The sequence below is a fragment of the Olea europaea genome, chromosome 15, assembly GCF_002742605.1.
Source record: "Olea europaea var. sylvestris chromosome 15, O_europaea_v1, whole genome shotgun sequence".
NCBI lineage: Eukaryota > Viridiplantae > Streptophyta > Magnoliopsida > Lamiales > Oleaceae > Olea > Olea europaea.
The window spans coordinates 13,772,512-13,794,698 of NC_036251.1; the positions used below are offsets into that span (position 1 = coordinate 13,772,512).

At 38.1% G+C, this 22,187-nt stretch overlaps 1 protein-coding gene across 1 annotated transcript; it reads right to left on the bottom strand.

The window, feature by feature from the left end:
• Positions 1-16,961: 16,961 nt before the first annotated feature.
• On the bottom strand, positions 16,962-17,608 carry LOC111411271. The gene is made up of 4 exons (XM_023041820.1): positions 17,500-17,608; positions 17,416-17,450; positions 17,218-17,262; positions 16,962-17,126 (listed from the first exon to the last, which is right to left on the bottom strand). Exons 1-4 carry the CDS (start codon positions 17,606-17,608, stop codon positions 16,962-16,964), a joined length of 354 nt encoding a protein of 117 aa, XP_022897588.1.
• Positions 17,609-22,187: the final 4,579 nt, after the last annotated feature.

The following is a 22,187-nucleotide window of genomic DNA, read 5'->3' on the forward strand; positions in this document are numbered from 1 at the left end:
AGGTGGATAGGGCGGGCCCCCTTGCCCCATTTAATTTTTTAAAATTTATTTTATTGTCTCCATTCATTAAAGTGAGATAATAATATAGTTATTAAATTTTTAATTAATTAATTAATTTTTTAAAGTTAAATTATTCAAATGTATTTGGTAAACTAAGGTTTTTATTGTTTATCATATTTCTTAGATAATTTTAGTTGTCATATTTTATTAGAATTAATGAAATTTTGTGAAAATTTTCATTTAAAGTATTGAATTCTTTTTTTTTAATTTTATTTTATAAAAGAAAGGGTGAAATCCCCCACCCCATCCCAACCTGAATATCCGATTAAGTGGGTAATCCCCGAGTATTGAATTTGATTAGTATCGAATACCTGAATACCCCGAGTATTGAATTTGATGAGTTTTTTTTCACTATCCCTAAATCAATTTCTATGGGAAGAGGGGTTTGAAAACAATTACCAAAAATTTCAGCTTATTAGAAATGAATAACACTAATTTTTTTTCTTTTTCATTTTTTTTCAAAAAGGCATATCGAAGTGATAAAAATATTTCCTTTACGATGTATGTGCTGTTCAAAACTTAAAAATAGGAAATGTTAGTAATATTTTTGAAAGGTTAGAGATATATTTGATATTATCATAATGTTTAGAGATATCTCTAATATTATCTTTATAATGCGCTGAAAAATTAAAAATAAAAGCTATTTATTTTATATAGTATATTTTATTATTTTGAAAATAAATAAATAAATGTGACTAAAATGGAACAAGTTTAAATTCCTATTTTTTTATTTGGGTCTAATAATTAGATTTTCACAGATCAAGATTTAATATATAAATATTGGACTTGTTGGTAGATCATATTAAATTATGAATTTTAGGCTCGAGAAAAAGTTAATTTGGATAAGTTAGGCCAAATATATCGCAGTTCTAAGAATAGATTTTTATTTATTTATTAATTAAATTGGTTTAGGATTTGGTGTAGTTGGGACCACCAATTTCACATGTAGAAGAATTAGAATATTAACTTGCATTAGGCAACCACGTGTGGGGTTTTAGGCAGAGAATTATTAATCTTTTATTTTAGGACAAAGGTTAAGTTAATATAAATCTAAGCTGGATTTATTTTGAAAAATCCCAATCATTCCTTTGTATTTTTTTTTCAAAACCCTATTGGATGATTCTTTTATGCAGATAATCCAAATTACATTTGATAAGGATGGCAAATTAAGTGTCGATAAATGAATACAATTCTTTTAGTTAATCCAAAAGTGAAATCACTTGTTAGGGTGAATACATGTGTAGATATGTAGGAATTCTACTGTATAATTATAATTGCACTGGTTGGCCATGATTCTACTTTTGATTTAATAAGTATTAATTGTGTATGTGTATATATATATATATATATATATATATATATATATATATATATATTATAATAATGAAATGGGATTTTGTGAAATTTTTTTTTTATGTAAAATGAGATTACATGCCTTAATTAATATGTAATTGTAAACATACTTCGAAACAAATCTTTCAAATGTTAGCCCACAATTACCTTTAAGTAAATATTAAAATTTTATAATATAAGTTAATTTTTAAAATACTACATGGTTGTTATATAGTTCTATTAGTACTTATGTGTTATTACTATGATTTTATTTTCAAGGATGTATATGTATGTTTTATATGTTTGTGTTTAAATAACCATTTATAACATGATTTTAAATAATAATACCGCTGTTAGGAACTTTTATTTCTTGATTTTTTCTATTCTAAGAAATTCATAAATAATTATAGTCAAATTATTTATAAATAAAAAAGAAAATAGGGATTTTAAAGGATAATGTAATTTTTTAAAACAAATAATGTTATAAGAACACTTGGCACGTATCGTTCACCATTCGACTACTCTCTAATTGATCCCGGGTATGAAATGAATTCGTTTCATTCTTAATTTCTAGCAAGTTTATGAGTCATATTTCTACATGTGATGAAATGTATAAGCAAGTTCACCTCGCATAATCAAATTTTCATTTTTCTTTTCATTTTACTAGAAAATCGTTTATGCACTAAGAATAAAAAAAAATATTGATAATGCAAGATTAAACATAATTGAAATTATACTTGTCATGTTATTAGGATGACCAGGAATAACCTAACATACCTCTAGCGTGCTAAGATGGCCATTGAGAACTACATAAATTATGAAGTAAGATGGGAGCAAACTTTTGTTAAATATGTTGAAGATTTCCTTTCTAAGTGGGAGCGAGCAAAATCGTTTGGATATAATGAGAGGACAATCCCTCGATATACCACCTTATAAGCACTATGCGACCTCAATGGAGAGACGTGGCTTACTTCGTGAGGGATATGGATTATGGGTTATATTTGGAAGAAGATTGGGATAAGATTGATTTTAAAGGGTACTGTGAGGATATCATAATTTTATGGAATCATAGACAACAAGCACCAACGCTCGAGCTCGAACCCGAACTCGAACCTGAACCCGAGCCTGAGCCCGAGCTAGAGCTAGAGGATGACCTGGAGGAAGAGTCGGAAGAGGACCCAGAGGAAGATATCGAACCATAGCCGGAAGACCCTAAGCAAGAAATCCAACCACAAAATTTTGTTGATTTGATTGCAGATTCCGAGTTAGAGTCATGTTCGGATGATGAGATGCCATAAAAGAAGATTTTTTTTAGGACTCACAGGGATTATGAATAAGTTTTATTTATTTACTTAAGAAAAGTTTAATTGTTTATTTATTTATTTGATTTTGAAGAGCACATTAGTATACGTAAGGATTTGGAAATTTATATTTTTAAAGTTCTTCGTTATTACAAAGATTATTAATAATATTAGGTTGTTTTATTAAATATTCCTAAATTAAAATTTTATTTGTGTTAAAAAAATGTCGAGACAACAACAAAACTAAGCTACGATCATCAGGGATTTGCTAAGGGCGGTACAAGATTTAGGTAAACAACAAGCACATGTTCGTCCTCATGGTGCAAGCGCTAACAACATCAGCCCAATTGTTGAATAGTTGCGTCGCTACAAACCCCCAGCCTTTGATGGCAAGGAAGACTCATTGGAAGCCGAAGAATGGATAAGAGGAATGGACCGAATCTTCAAATATCTATTTTGCACTGATACTCAAAAGGTATTATATGCAGAATTCATGTTGGTTGACGCTGCAGGGCACTGGGGAGAGTTTGCATCTCGTATTAGAACAGAAGTACAACAACGTGCTCTGACGTGGACACAATTTAAGTACGAAGTGATGGGAAAATACTTTCCCCAAGCTTTGAGAGATCAAAAGGAGATAGAATTCCTTCAACTTAAATAGGGAAAATGAAGCTTGATGATTATGAGAGAAAATTCGAACAACTCTCAAGGTATGCACCACACCTAGTAGACACTGAAGCAAAGAGGTTGGAACTGGGATTGCATCCTGAGATTGGTGGAATACTGGCATCCCACCAATTCACCACCAATATCCGAGTATTGCAGACTGCCCAAGCAATCTCAAATAAGTTGGAAATTGATCAAACTCCCCAACAAGGGGTCGAATCTTCAGGAAAGAGGAAATGGAATGGATCCAATGAGGAGACAGAAGAAGGACAGAATAAGAAGGCTACCTTCGGATCATGTTTTGGACAAGTTGTTCCACCTTGTCCAAGTACAAGAAAATGCATAGGGGTGAATGTCTATATGGGAAGCATGTGTGCTATAGATACGGTAAAATCAGACATATTTCCAAAAACTGCAAAGAGGACTTTTCAAAGAAGAATGACTAGCCAAAAAGGAAGGGAAAGGTAAAAGTTTTTACTTTAGCCCAAGGAAAGGCCACAAAAGACCCGAACGCAGGTAAATTTCGAGAACGAAATTCTTTTAAGGAAGGGAGATTATAATGCCTCGAAAATTTAAAAATAAAAGTTATTTGTTTTATGTATTATATTTTATTATTTTGAAAATAAATAAATAAATAAATGTGACTAAAATGGAATAAGTTTAAATTCCCATTCTTTTATTTGGGTCTAATAATTAGATTTTCATAGATCAAGATCTAATATATCAATATTGGGTTTGTTGGATAGATCATATTAAATTATGAATTTTAGGCTCAAGAAAAGGTTAATTTTGGATAAGTTAGGCCAAAGATATCGCAGTTCTAAGAGTAGATGTTTTTATTTATTTATTAATTAAATTGGTTTAGGATTTGGTGTAGTTGGGACCATAGTTTCACATGTAGAAGAATTAGAATATTAACTTGCATTAGGCAACCACGTGTGGGGTTTTAGGCAGAGAATTATTAATCTTTTATTTTAGGACAAAGGTTAAGTTAATATAAATCTAAGCTGGATTTATTTTGAAAAATCTCAATCATTCCTTACCTTTGTATTTTTTTTTCAAAACCCTATTGGCGGATTCTTTTATGCAGATAATCCAAATTACATTTGATAAGGATGTCAAATTGAGTGTCGATAAATGAATACAATTCTTTTAGCTAATCCAAAACTCAAATTACTTGTTAGGATGAATACACGTGTAGATATATAGGAATTCTACCGTGTAATTGTAATTGTAGTGGTTGGCCATGATTCTACTTTTGATTTAATAAGTATTAATTTTTATCACAATCAAGTACATGAATCACATCGTGATTTGCTTTATCAAAAAAATTTAGCTTTATTCAATTTGGTGGTACACGTCTCTTTCATCCCAATTTCACCAAAATTATATTATCTTTTTTAACTATAAATACAATGTCAAAAGCCTCATCATTGACTACCAAAAAATAAATACAATACATATGGCGAAGAGAGAGAGAGAGAGAGAGAGAGAGTAGCATTGGAAATAAAGTTTGCATATATCAAATATTTTAATGACGCGTTTTTTCGAAGCGAAAAAAAGATTTTGAACATATTTCAGATTTTTTTAACGAGGTAAGATACTTTATGTGCAAGTATTTTGTGTTTCCTTATGCCTTTATATTCAATTAAATATGCATGGATTGTCAGCGAACAAATTTTTTTGAAGATATATGAAATCCTATGGGATTATAAGAGAACCTAAGATGGGTGTGTCGATTGGTCACCGATATTTTTCATAAGATCAGAGTGGTATGAAAATGTATAATTTTATTGTTATATATTTGTATATGGAAACTGCACGTATCTTACTGGGTGTTTTTGAATACTCACTCTTACACATTTTTATAGGTTAGTTCGAGGCGATTTGACTTTAGTGAATTGATGATGCGGGCTGCCAAGAGGACCGTAGTAATAAGGCATAAATTTTTCATTAAGTTTTTTTTTCTGCCCTCATAATTATTTGTTAATTTATTTTAAAACATGTTTAGTGTTTTTTTTTCCAGATACAATTGTTATGTTTAAATTAAAATTATGAATGTGCAGTTATTATTTATTAAAAATTTTATTTTGATCTTTTCGAATGAAAAGTAAACAAAAAAATGAACTTTTGATAATGCCCCGATATCATGAAAAATTTGGAGCGTTACAATCTCTAACTAATATTATTTGACTTTAACAATTAAATGAGTCATAAAATACCGTCGGTTACCAATTTCATGTTTTACTTTAGCAGTGATCAGTTTATAATTTGTTGGCACCAAATAGTGCTATTTATGTAAATTACCAAATTTATCAAACTCCTCAGAGGTGAATAACCGGGTCTAAAACAGTAGGGTTCGATTCCACGTCCCGTAGGTTAAAACCCCTAGAAATCGACATCACGTTTTAATAACTAACATATCAAATTATTCTTCATCTCTCTCTCTTCCACAAAGTAGTAAATTCTCCATCCAGGTACTTATTTCTCTAAATCGAACGTTCTTGATGAATTTCTGTGACCATTTTCATCTAAATTATGGCTTAAGACAGTGAATATTATAATGAATTTATTTGTCAGCTTTTTCTTGTCTCTGGGTCTTGACTCTTGCGTTGTGGTTTTGCCTGTTGCATTAATATAAGAATATAACAGAAGAAAATTGAAGGGAGAAGGTACGTAAATATATCATTTATAGTTGAGGAGGATAAAAAAAAAAAAAAAAAAAAAAAAAAGGGGGAAAAGGACAAAGCAACGCGAAATTGTATTTTACTGGTATGGTCTCCACTTCAAACTGAAATTCGTAATGCAATTATTTTTTTGTTCCAAATAAATGTCTGACGCTGGGAATTTGCTATACATCATTCTTGACTCTAAGTCTATGATTTTTTTATCTGCCCGAAATTAGAAATCTATAGAGCTTAGAATTTAGCTGCAATGGCGAGCCATTAGAGACCGTAATGTTTTGGGAACTAATGTATTTCTTGGAAAATAAGGTTGATTAGGAAGTTGATTTATTTGGCCCATATAGCGTATGATATTGCTTGTGTTGTGAGGATAGCTAGTCAATTTATGCATACTACAAATGATGACCGTAACAATGAAGTGGTAGAAATATATTCGGGCATTAACTGTTAGAATGGAGCAATTACAGGAACCTGTTTATTTGTACAATCCCATACTTAAAGGGTCAACCACTAGTCTAGCCTTAGACAATGTATTACTTAGAAAAAGTGTCAAAGTTTTCTCCTTGTATCTATATTTCATTCTACTCGATTCCGAATATGAATATATGAAAAATAGAAAATTTGCTGTTAACATTTTATCAGAATGTGGTTCGAGAAACTCTACTCTACCCGCCCTTGACCAAGAAACACTCCAGAGCTTGTGGAATGCATGGCAGATTAATCTGAGATGATGCAGCATCACAACCCCAAATGACCTCACAAACAAGATGATGGAAATTCTTACTAGAGCCCACACCTCACCACACCCACTGCCTGCGGATTCTTCAACTGCTCCAATTGGCATTAAGTTGGATAGCTTCAATTATGCCTTGTGGTCCTAGGTTGTCGAGATGTCAATCTCTAGTGAAGACAAGTTGGGATATATCAATGTATACTCTCCCCGGCCTCCGGAAATTGATCCATCTTTTTGGAGATAGTGAACCGAGAATGCCATTGTCAAAGGATGGTTGATCAACTCTATGGATTCGTCCTTGATCGCAAACTTCATATGCTTCCCCACTATCAAATAGGTATGGATTCTGTTGCTGCAATTTATTTTGATAGGACTAATACATTTCAAGTTTATGATCTCCGGTGTGTGTAACTCGCATGAGACTAGCCGATGAATATATTGAAAATTATTACGACGACCTTCAAGGATTGTGGCAAAAAATTGGTATTCGTCATCCCAATCCTATGGCATGTCTTGGTGATATCCAGAATTAAACTTAATTCTGCAGGAAGATACAAATTATATCTTTCTTGATGGATTTGACGATCGACTGGAAAAGATTCAAAATGATGTGCTACAGCTGAAGACAGTCCCTACTATTTAACAGGCCTATGCTCATGTGCGACGGGAAGATGTCCAACAGACTGTGATGACCTCAGATGTGGATTTCAGTCTTGGTGTTGTTATGGCATCAAAAGAGTCAAGACTTGACAATCAAACATGTAGTCAAAACTGGGCCACTTTTTTTGAGCAATGGAAACTCAAACCGAACCTCCAAGTTAAAATGGGCCAATCTAATGGTTGGAAATTCACTCGAGTGTGCAATACCAAATATACCCGTAAAACTTTCTTCAAGTTACATTAGTATCTAGAAGGGTAGAATGAACTTCCAGCATGGAAAAAACATGGCACTAAAACCATTGATGAAGGCACGGATGAGCTGTTATAATTATTGCTGAATCTCAACTATCTCTCATCACCTAAATAGAATATCGTAATGACTTCATGGTTCTCAATGATCAAGGTCATTGTGGTCAGGCATTTCTTAGTCCTAATTGCACATGTTCGTGTTGGTACATCACAGGTGAAGGGTCTTTGCAAACTCCTTTGGCTTAGAAGGTTGGTAAACTTGTTTTGTGATAATAAAGTAGCCATTGGCATGTCCGACAATACGGCTATGCATGATCGTACTAATCATGTTGAAGTCTAGTTGAAGTAGACTGGCATTTCATCAAATGGAATCTTGAAAAAAAAAAAAAAAAGTTGTTTTGTTTTCTTTTGTCAAATAAAAGGACCGATTGGCGGACATTTTTACGAAGGCAGCGTCTAGCAAAAAATTCTACAACTTACTCAACAAGTTGCACATTAGAGAAATTTATGCACCAACTTAAGGGGGAGTATTAGGCGCAAGCTATTAGAATCAAGCAATCATAGGACCCTGTTTATTTGTGAGTACATATCTAAGTGTCGAATATTTTATTTTCTAAAATGTAAGATATGGAGTACATGACTAAAAAGAGTAAATTTCGGACACGAGTACATGGGTACGTCTTTCAAGCTTTAATTTTTTTACTAATTCAATATGTCATTTTGAATAGACCAAAATGTATTGTTCACGGAGAAGGAAGTGAGTAGTAAGAGCTTAAGACGAAAAAATATAATTTTGGAGTTTAATTTTCAATTATGGGAAGTTAATTCCTAATCGTTATATAAAATAGTAAATGAGGGATTTGATTTCAATTTGGAATTAGTGTAACACTAAGTAGCACTATATGGAATCCATTTTCATTTTGTACAAATAAAACTCTAAACTGCTGATATAGATGGGTAAATAAAGAAAAAAGAATAAAAGGGAAAGAAAAAAGATGGTAGAAGAAGAAAAACTTAGCACTCTGGCCTTTTTCCACCCTCTTGTCCGAGCATCAGAGGCCATCTTTAGTCAATTACAATAGAAGCCAATCTGCTATCAGATTAAGTGTTTTTTTGGATGAATGCAGATATGCTAGAGATTCTTTATCATAAATGAGGTCTTTTGTGGATTTAATGGTTTGCACGAATAAAGGCAAGTACTACATTGATTCTATGTTCTTCCTTAGAAGCTAATCGACTGTGAATCAAAAGGGACACTGTATATCGAGTGTTACGCCTCGATTATTCGAGCCTCGATACCGAAGTGTCATCTCACCACCAAGTAGACCATCTGCCGAAGCATCCCACCTCCTAGATACCGAAGTGTCGTCTCACCACCGAAGCCAAGATCAAGTATACCACTCCGACCCTCCCGAAGCTTCTCCGAAGTGATATATCGATTCCTACTACTGATCTGCCGAAGCATCCCACCTCCGAGGTCAGGATCAAGTGGACTCCGGTTAGAAGATCCACCGCCAATTTAAGATTTGTCCTGCATCTAAGGTTTAAATTGATTTGACGTCCCCATGAGGCTATTTGATGTGACTTATCAACTTTATGTCAATTCAACTCGGGGAAAACAAACTGCCCGCCCACTCTACAAGCGCGGCTGATTGACGCCTATGAGCAGACGCTTCATACCGTCAGATGTATACACGTGTTCCACATCCCACGGTTCATACCACCTATAAATACCCAAAGTTTGGCAAGAGGCAAAGGTAATGAAACTCTCAATACATAGCATTCCATAACAAGTTTATATATTCTCCTCCCCCTTTATTGATTGGTTTGTGTAGCCCCTGGGCACTGTTCCAACCATCCAAACCTGACTTGACCGTCGGAGTGTATACGGCTGCCACCACCCCCGTCGGTTCCGGCCGTGTGCGCCTGACCATTTGTTCATTTCGCAGGGAGGAATACGTGGAGTAGCTATAAGTTGGCCACGTAGAGGAGCCATTTTTGGAGATCAACAGTTTGGCGCCGTCTGTAGGAACTCATTCCCCATTTGAAGTTTTACATTCCCCATCGGAGAAGACACCGGAAAACCGGCGACTGACCCTGAAAAGGGGGCATTCTTGAAAAAGAACAAAAGTCGAATTACAATCCAAGTTCTTACTCCCCTTGAAAGAAGAGGCAGGATGAGCTACAGCCGTGAAGACAATCCCATGGGAGAGGCCTCTGAAGAAGAGGTACTCCATAACAATGTTACTCATCAGAGATCGCATCACCGGCGTTGACGAGGCGAAAGAACGGCCATACCCACTGAAGGAATGGCCCAGATAGCAGCGGGTATGAGAGACATAGCAGCTCAGAATATGGCGATGCGGGAACTTCTCATGCAAGCCCAGAGACACCAGAGGCCCCAAGGATCTTATCCGGTACAGGAAATCCCTTTGTCTCACTCTCGAGGCCACATGAGCTGGCACACAGAACGTCCTCTCGAAAGAGAGGGGAACACCGAAGCGACATCTTATGTGCAGGAGAGTCACCCATCAGAACCACTCTTGGGGGACAACTTTCCTCAAGAACACGATGACCAGAGGTCAGTGAGCTTCTTCGACCGGATAGGGAACGATCCTAGCAATAGGGTCCGCCCTTCAAGAGGGTCGGTCCGGTCAGACCACGAAGAAGAGCATGTTCCCTCTCCTCCTAGAAATAGGAGGGAGAGGAGAAACTTAGTCGATTGGGGGAGCCGGGGAAAAGCACCTCCTCCACCCCCAAGACATCCAAGATGATGAAGGATCAGAGGGGCCCTGTCGATCTTATGAGATTGACGACGATGACGATAACCTCCCTTTCTCAAGAGAAATCCGAAGCTTCCCAATGCCAACTAACTTCATGCCCCCTAAGATCCCCAAGTATGAGGGAAAAGGGGATCTGGAGAAGCACCTCACAAAGTATATGACACAAATGAGTCTTAGGGGAGCCTCACATGCTCTAAAGTGCAGAGCCTTCCATTTAACACTAGGCGGAGCCGCTGAGGTGTTGTACAGCAGGCTTCCTCCCCTAAGCATCAGAAGTTGGCCGGACTTGAAGAAAGCACTTTTGAACCAGTACCTCTCACGCAGGGAAGGAGAGGCGCCAATCCAACGCCTGCAAGACATGAGGCAGGCCCTGGAGAGACGCTGAAAAGCTATCTCGCTAGGTTTACAGACGAGATTACTTACTGCGAGCAGGTCACTGACAGGGAAGCCCTTTCAGCCCTGAAAGGTGGTCTCAACATGAACACTTTATTTTGGAGGGACGTGCACAGCAAAAATCCCTCCACATACGACGGGTTGGTGGAAATGATGAGGGTGGAAATTGTTAGTGAAGAAATGATTGATCATCGCAACCGTGCCACGCAGGGACTCCCTCCCCCACAGAGGCAGGTAGGTCGAGGCCCCGCAGCGCACCTTGTTACTCAGCAATGGACCCAAGCAGGGCATACCATAGCTCCCACATCCGGACAGGCCCTAGCTTCCGCCACATTGAACGCAGTGCCGGTGTTGGCATATGATAACGCACCTGTCGAGGCAGGACCATCTGGAAGAACTGACAACAACAAGAAGGAGAAAAAGAGGCCAAACAGGCCCTTGCCAGGAGCAAGATTTTGTACTTTCCATCAACTATACGGGCATGACACTAGCGAGTGTCGGGATGCCAACCGGCGTCTTGATCGAAGTAACCCCCACACTTCCAGCAGAAACGAGCACCCCCACAGATCCACCTCCCCGAGGAGGGGAGGAAGGGGTCACCAGGAACAATCTCCTCGCAGAAGAGAATCGAGAAATCGAGGCCAATCCAGGCAAGAGAACCAAGCCCAATTCGCTGGAAGCCAAGTCATCAGGGAAATCGATACCATCATTGGGGGACCCCACGTCGGTGGCAACACCAGGAATGCCCAGAGAAATTATACAAGAGAAGCTAAGGATCCCCCGATGATCACCTACATTGTCGACGAATCAAAATCAGCAAACAAGATGGCCCCAATCACCTTCTCCCAGGAAGACTCAGAGGGAGTTCACCATCCCCATTGCGACGCTTTGGTTGTAAGGGCCGTAGTGGCTAGAAACGGATTAAAACGCATGCTCGTTGACAACGGCAGTTTCGTGAACATATTGTTCGACTCCACTTTTGACAAAATGCAAATTGAACATGGGTTAATCCCCATGACCGACCCACTGTTCGGATTCACTGGGACAGCATCATCCCATGAGGGCGGATTACCCTGCCTGTGGAAATGGGTTCGGCCCCCCTGGTCGCCCAGCATTTCATGGAATTTCTGGTGGTAGATCATAGGTCGGCTTATCATGGAGTATTGGGCAGACCTGCTCTAAAAGATCTTTGGGCTGTGACGTCCATTCACTATCTGTGCATGAAATTCCCAACTGAACATGGGATTGCAACGGTCCGGGGCGATCAGATGGGCTCCAGGGCATGCTACCTAAACTCGCTACGTAAATCTGAGCCCCCGAACTGTCAATGTAATTCTAGCCGAAGTACCCGCTGAAGCCGGTATGGATGTGAAAATGCTCGACGCCCCTGAACAAGGGCATACCTCTGAACAAGAGGAAGATGTCATAATGGAAGAGGCCCCTGAACAAGGACACCCTCTTGATGAGTTAGACCCCCGAATAATCGATTATGAACCAAATGCGACCCCAATGGAAGAACTGGAAACTTTCCCAGTCAATCCAGAAGACCCAATCAAGCCTTGCGCATAGGGAAGTCATTATCGCTTGAAGCAAAAATTGAGATGATACGATTCCTGAAAGAAAACCTGGATGTCTTCGCATGGAAACATGAGGATATGGTGGGAATAGATCCCAGGATCAGTTGCCATCACCTTAACATCAACCCCTCCTATGCCCCCCATAGACAGAAGAGGCACGCCCTGAACCCGGAACGGTACGAGGTGTTGAAAGACGAAGTAAGTAAACTTAATCGCAGTGGTTTCATCAGAGAGGCCATACATCCGAGGTGGATATCCAACCCGGTTCTGGTGAAAAAGTCCAGCGGGAAATGGAGGGTTTGTGTGGACTTCACAAACCTGAATAAGGCATGTCCCAAGGGCAGCTTCCCACTTCCAAGAATTGATCAACTAGTGGACTCCACTGCTGGGCATGAACTACTGAGTTTCATGGATGCGTACTCAAGGTACAACCAGATACCCATGTTCCGGCCTGATGAGGAAGCTACATCATTCATTACGGACAGGGGGCTGTATTGCTACAAAGTTATGCCCTTCGGATTGAAAAATGCCGGGGCCACATATCAGAGGTTAGTCAATATGATGCTTGCCGAACTCATTGGCAAAACCATGGAGATCTACGTGGACGATATGTTGGTCAAAAGCCTCCAGGCGGCCGAACACGTGAGCCACATTGACCAAACTTCCAGATACTCAGAAGGTATAACATGAAGCTGAACCCCCTCAAGTGCACTTTCGTAGTGGCATCAGGCCAGTTCTTGGGATACATTGTAAATCAGAGAGGAATTGAGGCAAATCCGGCAAAGGTAGCGGCTTTACTAGAAATGAGGTCACCTCAGAAACCGAAGGAGGTCCAAAGTCTCAATGGCCGGATAGCCGCACTCAGCCGCTTCATCTCCAGAGCCACTGATAAAAGTTTGCCTTTCTTCAATGTATTGAAGCAAGGAAAGAAATTCCAATGGACTTCGAAGTGCCAAGAAGCCTTCGAGTCTCTAAAGAAACACCTCGGTGAAGCACCCCTCCTGTCGAAACCCCATCCGGATGAATCTTTGTTGCTGTACCTAGCAGTTTCAGACGTGGCAGTCAGCGCGGTCCTAACCAGGTAAGAAAATGAGCGTCAATTGCCGGTATATTACATCAGGAAAGCACTTCTCCCAGCTGAAACACGCTACTCCGACATGAAAAAACTGGCACTCGCACTTATCACAGCCTCGAGAAAGCTGAGGCCATATTTCCAAGCCCACTCAATACAAGCCCCTCCCCAAACCATAACTCCCTTCCGAGGCCATTCGTTAAGAAATTTTTTACAGTCCAAATGGGTGCTGAAACTTACGGGTTTGGAAGTTTTTCCTAGCCGGAAATGGTACAGGATCGCCGGAAGTATCGTTCTCTCTCGCCGGAGTTGCTTGCAAAACGCCGAAAATCGCCGAAAATTTGAGAGCAAAATATGGTTTTCGTCTGGCAAAGATAGAAACTCTGATAAAACCCCAAAGTTCGCCTTTTATAGGAAAGACAAGTCCAATCTCCACCGTTGAATTCAAATACGATCAATCTAAACCGTTCATCGCATCTTCAATCCGGACCGTTGAAATGAAACGCCAGATTTGATCTACGCCCAAGATGTCGCTGTGACTTTCACGCTAAATTGAAACGCGTCACCTCGGTTACAAACAGCCGTCAATAATAATTATTAGCCGCAGCAGCGTTTTAGGAGAATGGGCATGGTACCCAACTATCACCTTGGAAACACGCAACAGTTGTCAAAACATTGGATGTTTGGGTCGCTTCGGATGAGCTCCTCCTCCAACTTTACAAAGCTTGGACGCACCTGACGCGAATGCCCCATTGGCTCATCGCCTCGGTCGCTGCGTTTCCTCCCATGCTTTACAAAGTTTCGGCCATCTCCCCACGCGTCGACCTTTTCCTGTCAACGCGTCGGTGCGAGATGAGCTCCTCCAACTTTACAAAGCTTGGACGCACCTGACGCGAACGCCTCATTGGTTCATCGCCTCGGTCGCTGCGTTTCCTTCCATGCTTTACAAAGTTTCGGCAATCTCCCCACGCGTCGACCTTTTCTTGTCAACGCATCGATCCGAGATGAGTCCCTCAAACTTTACAAAGTTTGGACGCACCTGACCCGAACGCCCCATTGGCTCATCGTCTCGGCCGCTGCGTTTCCTCCCATGCTTTACAAAGTTTCAGCTACCCCCACGCCGCGGCCCGGTCAGGAAAACAAATCCACGTATAATATAAATATTCATTCCCGAATTTGGGGGACCACTGTTATGCCTCGATTATTCGAGCCTTGATACCGAAGTGTCATCTCACCACCAAGCAGACCATCTGCCGAAGCATCCCACCTCCTAGATACCGAAGTGTCGTCTCACCACCGAAGCCAAGATCAAGTATACCACTCCGACCCTCCCGAAGCTTCTCCGAAGTGATATATCGATTCCTACTACTGATCTGCCGAAGCATCCCACCTCCGAGGTCAGGATCAAGTGGACTCCGGTTAGAAGATCCACCGCCAATTTAAGATTTGTCCTGCATCTAAGGTTTAAATTGATTTGACGTCCCCATGAGGCTATTTGATGTGACTTATCAACTTTATGTCAATTCAACTCGGGGAAAACAAACTGCCCGCCCACTCTACAAGCGCGGCTGATTGACGCCTATGAGCAGACGCTTCATACCGTCAGATGTATACACGTGTTCCACATCCCACGGTTCATACCACCTATAAATACCCAAAGTTTGGTAAGAGGCAAAGGTAATGAAACTCTCAATACATAGCATTCCATAACAAGTTTATATATTCTCCTCCCCCTTTATTGATTGGTTTGTGTAGCCCCTGGGCACTGTTCCGACCATCCAAACCTAACTTGACCGTCGGAGTGTATACGGCCGCCACCACCCCCGTCGGTTCCGACCGTGTGCGCCTGACCATTTGTTCATTTCGCAGGGAGGAATACGTGGAGTAGCTATAAGTTGGCCACGTGGAGGAGCCATTTTTGGAGGTCAACATCGAGAACAGTTTTTTTTTCACAAATTTCTTTACAAAATTTTAAGATTATTTGGAGCAGTCAAATTGTACGTCTGCAGAGATGAAATTTGGTTCTATGAAACTGCCGTATGCCATATATGCAGTACATTGAGTGCTTATAAGCAATAACACTATTTACTTGGGCCAATGCAAATAATACCTGGTTATTATCCTAAAGAAGAAAAAGGAAATTAGTAACTGCTGGTCAGTTCAATTTTTTATTTTGATGTTTGGTGAAGCACCAAGATAAATTTGTATTATGTATACTATTTTTCATCCGTGAGAGATGGGGTAAGAAATTGCGGCCCAGACAAAAGGCGAAGACGTTCTTCAATAGGCTGAGAGCCAGCAAGAAACTAGGACTACTGTTGTTGGGTGGGGAAAGAAAAGAGAAAAGCATTGTCAGAAAATTAAACAGCATGCTGAAACCTAACCCTACGTGTGGGGTTCCTATATCCTTGTCTATGGAGGGTTAAGGGTTTGGCCTCTGGTTGACTTACAGGTGGAGAAAGCTCTGCAGAACTGAGGACAGAGTACGAGGTCTTCAAGAGAGACTCCGCAACCTAGTTGAAGCTGAACAGTCAATAAATACTGCTGCATTAACAGAACAGTCAACAAACTCAACTTCAGTTACAATCAAGGTCCCTTCACCTGCTGATAAAGTTATATAATAGTTGAGTATGGTGCAGTTGAATTTATCCTTCAACTGGAAAGTAAGCTTTTGAAACCTCTTGTAACTTCCATTTGTCTGACACTTGGCCGATCTTGAATATTTTACTAGCAGCAATTTCTGAAATCTTTTCCATACGTGAAAAAATTGTTATTTTTGTTTTTTTGTGAAGTAATTAACCCATCTTGAATGATTTACTTGAAATGCTCTTAAACTATATTCTGTCGATTGTTGGTAACATTAATGAAGATCTAGCTTTCGATATTGTTAATTGTGAGCTTGATTTCATATGGATAAGATGAACTGGCCCTACTATGTTCTATTACTCTTCGTAGTAGAGAATGCGAGGGTAGTATTATATTGTAATCCTAGGCATTATCATGTACAGCTGTATAGCATCCAACTAACTAGATATTTGGTGCTAGTAATTGCAAGAAAGTACAGTACAACATTGATTCTCTGCTAATATTTTGTGCTAGTAACTGCAAGGAATCAAGCAACATTTGCACATCTATCAGCCAGCTTCAAAATTTTGTCAAGAAAAGTTGTAAAACATTTAACAAGGCTGGCACTGAACGAACTAAAGTGATTATGTCTTCTCATTATAGCAAATGTATTACTACTATTGTAGTCATAATTTTGTATTTTTATTAGATAAAAAAGAAGCAGCAATTCTTAGGTTCAAAATACTTGGCATGATATTGATGCGAAACCTTGGCATGATATTGATGCGAACCAATATGGAACCCAATTGAAATCATTATTTTTATGACATGGAATGAAATATGTCATCTTACTAAATCTATCTACCATCACCAATATGGAATCTCTTCATTTCTTAGTTCTAGGTAAACTCAAGACAAAATTAATAGACACATGAACCCAATACTCACTAGGAACGGGAAATGGTGAATACAAACCTTGTAATAAAGCCTTAGACTTGGCATTTTTACAAGTGATGCATATACTACAAACTCGACCAACATCAACTTTCATCTTAGGCCAATAAAAGTGTTCATTTAACATCTCCAAGATTTTTTTTAATCCTAAAGTGACCCATTAAACTTCCATTATGTGCTTCTCTTACTAGTAATTCTCTCATTGAACACCTAGGTACACATAATTTATTCTCCTAAAATAAATATCCATCATGTTTAAAGAATCTATCTACAGCACATTTGTTACATGATTCATATTTTTTTTTTTATGACCGTGGGTGTCCGGACCAGCTTATGCGCACCTCGAGCAATCCTACAGGGCCTGGAGTTTACAGTCGGGTACTCACCTCAGTGGCCTTGAGGAGACTCGAATTGGTAACCACTGGGGAACAAACCCAAAGTTTGACCACTGAGCTACTCTTCAGGGTTACATGATTCATATATATTAGAAAAGTTTGGGTCATTAGCATACATGTCCTTAACATATTCATCTAAAGAAGTAAGAAGTATGTACCTCCTTAACAATGTATCTGTTACCATGTTTTCTTTACCTTTTTTCTAATGAATAACTTATAGAAATGTCTTGATGAACTCCACCCACCTTTCATGCCTCTTCTTTAGTTTATTTTGACCCTTCAGATGCTTCAATGACTCATGGTCGGTGTGGATCACGAACTCTTTTGGCCATAGGTAGAGCTGCCATGCTCCAAAGCTCGAATAAGTGCATACAACTCCTCGTCATATATAGAATAGTTGAGAGCTGCTCTACTTAGCTTTTCACTAAGGTAAGCTATTAGCCTCCATTCCTGCATCAAACCAACTTAAATACATATTCTTGAGGCATCACAATCAATCTCAAAAGTGTTGTTCAAGTTAGGTAGTGATAAAATTGGTGCGGTACACAACTTATCGTTTAATAGTGTTAAAAGCATGTTCTTATTCAACGCCCCAATGAAATCATGTACTTTCCTTTACAATCTCCGTGACTGATGTGGCAATTATTTTAAAGTTTCTAACAAAAAGCCTATAGAAGCTGGCTAAACCATATAAGTTTCTTACCTTGGTTATGCTTTTCGGTATTGGTCACTCCTTGATGGCTTTGATTTTCTCCTCATCCACTTTAATTCCTTTAGAACCAATAACATAAACAAGAAAAATAACATTTTCCACGCAAAATGTACTTTTAAAGTTAGCATGATGTTGTTCTTGTCTTAAAATCACAAGCACATATCTTAAATATCCTATATACTCATTTAAATCTTTACTTTATACCAAAATATCATCGAAGTACTACTACGAATTTACCTATAAATGCTTGCAAGATATGATTCATTAATCTCATAAAAGTGCTAAGTGCATTAGTAACTCCAAATGATATGACTAACCACTCATATAAATCATACTTTGTCTTAAAAATAGTTTTTCACTTATCTTGATTTGATATCTACTTTTAAAATCTATTTTACTAAACATGCATGATCTAACCATAAATAGCATTAACACGGCACATGGACTCGTACTTTATTTCACATTCCCATTACTCATCAATTCTTCTACTTGCTTTTGAAGTTCCTTTTGTCTTCTCGGGATTACTCCTATAAGCCAGCCTATTTAAAATGACAGCTCTAGGTATAGAGTCAATTTCATGTCCTCCGAAAATAAGTCTTTGAATTCCTGCAACAAAGAGGTAGTCAAACTTGGGAGGGGTTGTGTTAGATTCTTCTTAGTTGAGGAGTGATATTTTATGAGCCAACAAGATTATATGTCAGTTCTCAACCACTGCTCTCTTCAACTCACTCTCTTTTGCAAAAAAATTCAATTTCGACTCTTCTCCTATTTTCTCACTTGCTCTCTTGCTATCTCACTCTCTTTTTCTCTCATTCTTTTATCTTCTTCATTTTTTAATTTGATTTAATCTTCATAAACTTGCTTTGATGTTCATAGTGCAAGAGTAAAAGATTTCCCATGTTTTGTAAAAATGTACCTATTTTTGTACCCATCATGCACCACATTTCTAACTTCTTCACATTTATTCAACCATTACAATTTATAGAGCTTAGAATGTTTTCGTATTGTTAACCCAATTTCTCAACAAGTGTAGTACTAGCCTCATTGGTACAACTACCCCATCAATAATCATACTACATATCTTCTTTTTGATATGACATCTTGTATGAAATATGTTTTCCCTTTGTTTTTCTAAGTAGGAGAGCTATTAATTAAAAACGAGCTTTTAGTGCTCAAATTAAAGTAGATGACTTAGAGCAACAAGAAGGTTGGGAATCCACCTTGGGTATAATTTTGCGAGCAACTTCCCCTCTTCCCTTCGGTGGCTTAGTTCTACTCTTTGAAACAGCCCATCACCTCTATTTTTATCTCACTTCAGTTTTCAAGAAGGATTAGTACCCGAAGAACCCGATAGATATCTAGTTGTCCGTTTTCCCTTTAACTGCCTCTCCACCTTCATAGCTATATGCGACATGTCCTAACTCCACATAACGTTGCAATTCCACCACATTAGCTCTCTCCCTATTCGAACCATTCAAAAATTAGGCTATAGTGGTCTCTCGACCCTATTCAACATTTGCTCTAATCATGACAATTTTTATCTGTTCGTGATAATCCTCCACACTCCTAGATTTTTGATAAAAGCTTTGTAATTTTTGATAGAGATCTCTATAGTAATGAATATGAATAAACTTCTTCCTCTTTATAGCTTTCAATTCTCCACGTCTCAATAGCCCCCTCATGATTCCTCCTCCTAGATATTTCTATTTGATCCCACCAAATGATAGCATAATCAGTAAACTCAATGACACTCATCTATCACCCAATTTAGCTTTTTCCCTCTTAGTCTCACCACTGCCTTTTTCCGACTCAATGTTTCCTTACAAGCGCTTCAAAGAACTAATTTGATCTCAATAAAAAAAAAAAACAACCATTGTGGAGTTCAAACAAAGAATTGAGTGAGAAAGTTAACTCTGGAATGACTCAAGAAAGTAGGAATGAAACTTTTAACGGAAACACTAAGGATAAATTCGATAAAGTGTTTCTTGGACACTTTTGACTTTGGAATTGCTTTTTTTTTTTTTTTTGTCGTAATTGCTCTATTTTATTCTAATATTTTCCATTTTTTTTGCTAAATGTGCGAAAATTCGTCAAAGAGCCCCAAAAATCGAAAAGGAATTGATTTGGACACTAATTTAGTTACCCTAAACAGCTTCTTCTTTTGTTTTAATTATGTTGACTTATCTTGTTTCCCCTTTCGATCTCAAAATGAAACTTGTCCATTTGTTTGTTGTGATTAATGTTTCGTCCGCTGTAGCTTGAGCAAGAAATCCTATGGTTTCCTTGATCTTATTTGCTCATGATTTAGTCATTGGTCTTGCCTCCACAATGAACGGGTCCTTGTCCTTGCTAGCTATTGTACATGGTTCTCATCATATATGGACATATTCTAATCTATGTTTAAGTTCAAATACATCGTTCAGCAAAGTACAAAAATAAATAAATAAATAAATAAACTACTCTAGTTTCCTATGGAAAATTTTATATTCTCATCTATGTTTATATTGGAGGGTTGACTAGTCTAAAAAAACAAACCAATTAGATTAATACACTTAAAATAAATTAAAATCTCTAATCACTATAATTTATACGTCCCAAAATCGACCTAAAAAGCCTCGAAATCACTGTTTCAAAGAGGAACTCTAAAACCACCCAAAACTCCCAAACGAGGAGTTTAAAGAGTGAAATCAACGAGATTCCAAATGGAACTAGAGTTGTCTTTGGCTGTGCTAGGGAAGACGCTTGCAGCGTATAGTATCTAGCAGGAAGTAATACATGTTTTCACTGTGGGTGATGGAAAAGTATGGTATGGTTGGATATTGGAAGGGATGTACATTGTTGTTATGATGGGAGAATATATGAAGCTTGTGAGGTTTATAAACAATGGAGACATGCTAGTGGATTTACATTGTAGATGTAAGATAAGTAACTTTTACAGGTTCATCAGAATATGCACTCCAAGTGTTTGACGTATTGTTTCATCCAACTTGAATTGACAAGACCATCAAATTTATTGATGATCTTCTCAAGCCTATTGTGAAGTCGATAAGAGCATAAGAAGCCGTAATCCATATAACCATGTACCAAGTAGAGGCCTCAATTCTTCCTGGTGCTCGTAGAGCTACAGTGTCAAGTTCATTGAGGATTAGCGGCAATTTATTGGCTAACTTAGTGACCTTGAGTTTCAGTTTTTGGCTTCTTCACTTGTTATGTGAAGGCGTTTTTCAATCTTAGACACCGCGGTTTTCAGTTTCTACAATGTAGAGATTAGCTTTTTGGAGTGTGCAAGCGTTCATAATTACTTGGAACCAAGTTTTTCAGTCTCAAAAGCGCTTTCTTCGGCATTGCAAACATGGTTGAAACAAGCTGTTTTTAATTAACAAGTTATAGGAAATAAACTGAATAATCCCCAAGGAAACAAACATGTTTAAATACAAATTAAAACTCAGATACTTGTCGTGCTTGTAAGTAACGAATTGCTGGCATTAGAGTAATAATTTTGGACAACGTAGTCTCCGTATGTTTTATACCTCATATTGGCTTCTTCTAATGCTGGGCCTGGTTTATCTTTCTGGAAACTCCTGCCAGAGTTTTGATTGGTGTTCTTCACCTTTTTTTTTAGTGTTTGTCGTTTTTTTGAAATTGTCACCTTTTCGAGTGTTTCAATTTTATTTTTTTTTTTGTCACCTTTTTTCACTCTAGTGAATTTATGCCAATTTCAACTTATAGAGTGTTATGCTTCATTTGCAAGTTAGTTCTACATATAGATTTTATTTTTGTATATTTTCAATTTCGTCACTTTTTGAGTGTTTGTCATCTTTTTTGAGTTTGTGTTACTTTTTCTTTTTCATTTTCTGTCACTTTTTATGGAGTACATTTTCCTATAGGGGTCTTACCGACTCCTCATTGTAGGGATGGCTCCATATGAAAAAAAAAAAGAAAATTATGCTGAGGCCCGCGCATGTGTGTCAGACAGACAAGGGCCTGTAGACCCCTGTACCTACAACATCGTCCTTTTTTGAATCTTTGTGTAACTTTTTTTTTTTTAATT

Excerpts from the sequence above, each read along its gene's own strand:
- LOC111411271 (XM_023041820.1), bottom strand. The coding sequence starts at position 17,608 with ATGGTAACAGATACATTGTTAAGGAGGTACATACTTCTTACTTCTTTA. Across the intron at positions 17,451-17,499 it reads TTCTAATATATATGAATCAT|TGGTTACCAATTCGAGTCTC; the intron begins GTAACCCTGAAG and ends TTTGTTCCCCAG. Across the intron at positions 17,127-17,217 it reads GTTCAATGAGAGAATTACTA|ATGAAAGTTGATGTTGGTCG; the intron begins GTAAGAGAAGCA and ends TATTGGCCTAAG.